Source organism: Egretta garzetta, unplaced genomic scaffold (genome assembly GCF_000687185.1).
Source record: "Egretta garzetta isolate BGI_Z169 unplaced genomic scaffold, ASM68718v1 scaffold279, whole genome shotgun sequence".
NCBI lineage: Eukaryota > Metazoa > Chordata > Aves > Pelecaniformes > Ardeidae > Egretta > Egretta garzetta.
Window position 1 is genome coordinate 693,558 of NW_009260844.1, and position 3,250 is coordinate 696,807.

The 3,250-nt window shown below is 40.5% G+C and overlaps 1 protein-coding gene across 4 annotated transcripts in view; it reads right to left on the minus strand.

Annotated features, from left to right (window-relative positions):
- The window catches only part of LOC104133692 (protein POLR1D), a 10,247-nt gene extending 7,388 nt beyond the window's left edge, over nt 1-2,859 (minus strand). For 3 of the 4 annotated variants that reach the window (XR_004843085.1, XR_004843087.1, XR_004843086.1), the window contains exons 1-2: nt 2,764-2,840; nt 106-278 (exon numbers count right to left, since the gene is read on the minus strand). Coding sequence is in view for 1 of the 4 variants with exons in the window: in XM_009647128.2 (XP_009645423.1) it covers nt 2,764-2,780 (17 nt within the window). In the remaining 3 variants the exon portion in view is untranslated. Of the gene's footprint in view, nt 1-105; nt 279-2,763 lie in introns of all 4 variants that reach the window. The other variant, XM_009647128.2, reaches the window with a different exon arrangement.
- Nucleotides 2,860-3,250: the final 391 nt, after the last annotated feature.

Below are 3,250 nucleotides of genomic sequence, written 5' to 3' on the forward strand. Positions count from 1 at the left end.
CACTGACTCCAGAAATCTATTTACCAGTATCCAACAGCTGCTGGAGAGCAACATAAACTGGAATCAGCGAAGTTATGAGCAGTAGCAGCCTCTGCTTCTCCTTACCCAAAGACAGATGGCAGAACAAATCTTTTCTTCATAGGCCGAGTTGCTTCAACTATCCAGTGCCAATGCAGGATTGATGGCCTTACACTAGGTGTCTCCAGGGTTTGTGCATCTCTTCTCCAGGACTCCTCTGACAAAGGGCTGAGGAAATCCCAGAAGTCCTCATGAAACACCTGTAAGCATTTTGAGTTTGGCAAGGAAGGAAGGTTTTGTGTTTTACCTGTTAAGACAAGTTCGTGATGACCTTGTCTCTTTGCTTCTACCAGTTATGCTTTCCTGGATTTGGTCTACCAATATATATTTTCATGAACTAGCTTTTCTGCTCATTGCATTTGGTATCCACAAAACTCAGAGCAGGAGTTACCTTCCTCTCAGTAGTTTACAGTTGCAAGGTTAAATGTCAGTCCTGGATCTAATCTCTGTAGCCCTTCAGGATTTACCGTAACATCAGTTACATCTGATGGCATTTTGCTAGAGTGCAATACTCAACTGAGCACAGTTAAGTTTCCTTCCAAGTATCTTACTGCTTATGTCATCTCCCACATATATATGCAATACTTAGTTGTTGGGACAGTTCAGAAGGACCAGGACAGCACAATGGGGCACAAAAAATATTAAAGGGAAGAGAGCAGTGGCAGCTTCCAGCTGCTGTTCTGTCTTGCACTTGTAGAACTAGACACCAAAGACTTATTTGGAGTCTGCCTATGGGGGGCTTTACACCTTCCTTATGGCCATACACACCAGCTGTACACTAGCCTACGCCGAACTCTGCAGCAGCAGACTTGTTACAAATGGGATTACTACCAGTCTCTCCAAGGATAAACTCAGAGAGGGAAAAATCCTTGGAGAAGTGTCACATACAAAAAAAAATTATCTCAGAGTGCAGGATATCCTGAGCTGCAGACTGCCCGAAGCTGGGACAGTACCTTGGGTAAGTAGTGCTACTTTCTTGGACTTCTCTTCCCCCATTTCCTAGGCACTGGCTATCAGTCCCTGATGGGAACAGAGCACTGCAGAGATGGATCCTTTGTTTGACCGAGTATGGCTATTCTCATGTTCCTCTGCAGCTGAAAGGATCTTTACTTCAACATTCTCAGTTCAGGATCTCATCATGTCAATGCCTATGTCAACGGTCTTTCTCTGTCTGAAGCCTTCTTGACAATCCTCTCCTCCTACACCTTTAACACAACCCTGGCCTAGCCAGCTGCTATTTCACTCTAGTCACCCTTGGCTACCCCCTCCTCTGGCAGGTCTTGGGCATCAGGCTTTAACAAACTGCATGTTACCCCGAGCTGATGACCATCACCAGCTGAGCAGGACCACTACTCTTTTACAGAAAAGGAGTAAGAAGTAGCCAGAGCCAGGAGTAGAAGCCCATACACACTCCTGGCAGGTATCCCAGACTGCACAAGTGGCAGCCAAGTTGCACAGGGACACTTGGTTATCTCCCAACAGAAATCTTCAGTCTCCATACCTGGAATTAACTTGCAAATTCACAGTAACTGTACGCATGCAACACTTCACGGTACTAATTATCTGCACTGGTTTACCTGGCCACTTGGCAAGGCTGATAGCTATTCTGATACCGCATGCTTTTACTCTAGGGGATTAAACCAATTTAACTATTTTAACATAAAGGGTATAAACTGCATCCCTAGCAGAAATACTCGGTAAAATACACAAAAAACCCAAGACTTGTTTAGAAAATATAAACGATTAACTTTTTTCAGCAAGACACTATTTTGATCTCTTCAGAGCTACTAAAACAAACACAGCCAAGAAATCAGCTGAGAACTTTAATAACAGTGCAGGCTTATCTTTTACTACTGTTGGTGGAGGAAGCCAAACCTTATCTACAAATGAGTTTAACAGAGTCAACTGGAGCACTACTTGTGTTGAACATCCCTAGACCTGGTAGCTTCTTATCAAATTCATATACGTTATTTTTAAGATGAATGAATCTTCTCAGCATGTTATTACTTCTTTAATTACAATTGCATGCATTACATTCCAGGATAATCTAGATGTAAAAACTGAAACACCACATTGAAGAATTAATACTGTATTTCACTTTAGATTTAAATACTGTGATTCTTTTCCCACTTGCTATACAAATTAGCCCCTGTGTTTTAGGATTTTTTTTAGTATTAAAAAATAACTCCTTCCAAAATTGGATTATACTTTGAGTTAATTTTTGGCTGCAATTTACAAATGCATTCTCTACTAGAAGATAATTTATTATTTTTATTCTTTGAAGGGTTTAGGTTTCTTTGTCAGGCTATGAGTTCATTTAACTTAAACAGAAACTAACCCAATAACATGTGGCCAGTATGTAAGTACATGCATGCTGAAGCTACTCAGTATTTTAAAGACTCACGAGGTTCCAATCCAAACTTTGCAATTCCATCTATTATACGGAAATACCATTACAGAAGCTACTCCCAGTAGCTTCAGTCAAGCAATTTCATGCAGGCAAAATTTACTTCGACTTCTTTCTTATCTGGACTAAAATTTCTGTCCAGACAAATTAATACCTGGATGAAGACAAATTATTTAAACATGAAGCAAATTAAAAGGCAGAGACTTCTGTCACATGTTAAATGTAAAAATTTATTCTGGCACTGACCACAGAATTCACTTCCTCTTGGCACAACTTACCAACCCATAGCTCCCATTGTTTCAGCTCTGGTTCTCCCACGTTTTGCCTCTTTAAGTAACTCTTCCACAGCCTTCCTAAACGTGAGGAAAAGAAAAAAGTTACCATTTGCAGAACACAAGAAGTTGCCACTTCATGCACTCACGTAAACAAAGTGGAGAGCTTCACTGTAATGAATCAAGCAATAGAAAGGCTACTAAAAATCACCCTGACTTTCTTATGAGGATAATTCACATTCCTATGCACCAAGATTAAAAGAAACATTTTTACGTATTAAAAGCAATTAAAGCTGTTGCAAATACAACAATTGCAATACTAATTGAAGAGTAGAAATAAAGTGTGCAAAACTGGTGTACTACAGTGAAAAGCACAGTCCCTATCACTTCACCTTGGGAATGCTCTTCCCTGCTGTCACTTCACTTAGGTTCTTCCTAAAGTCTTTCAACCACAGCAGGCCTATTTTGAGCACACTTAAACACCACCAGTAAA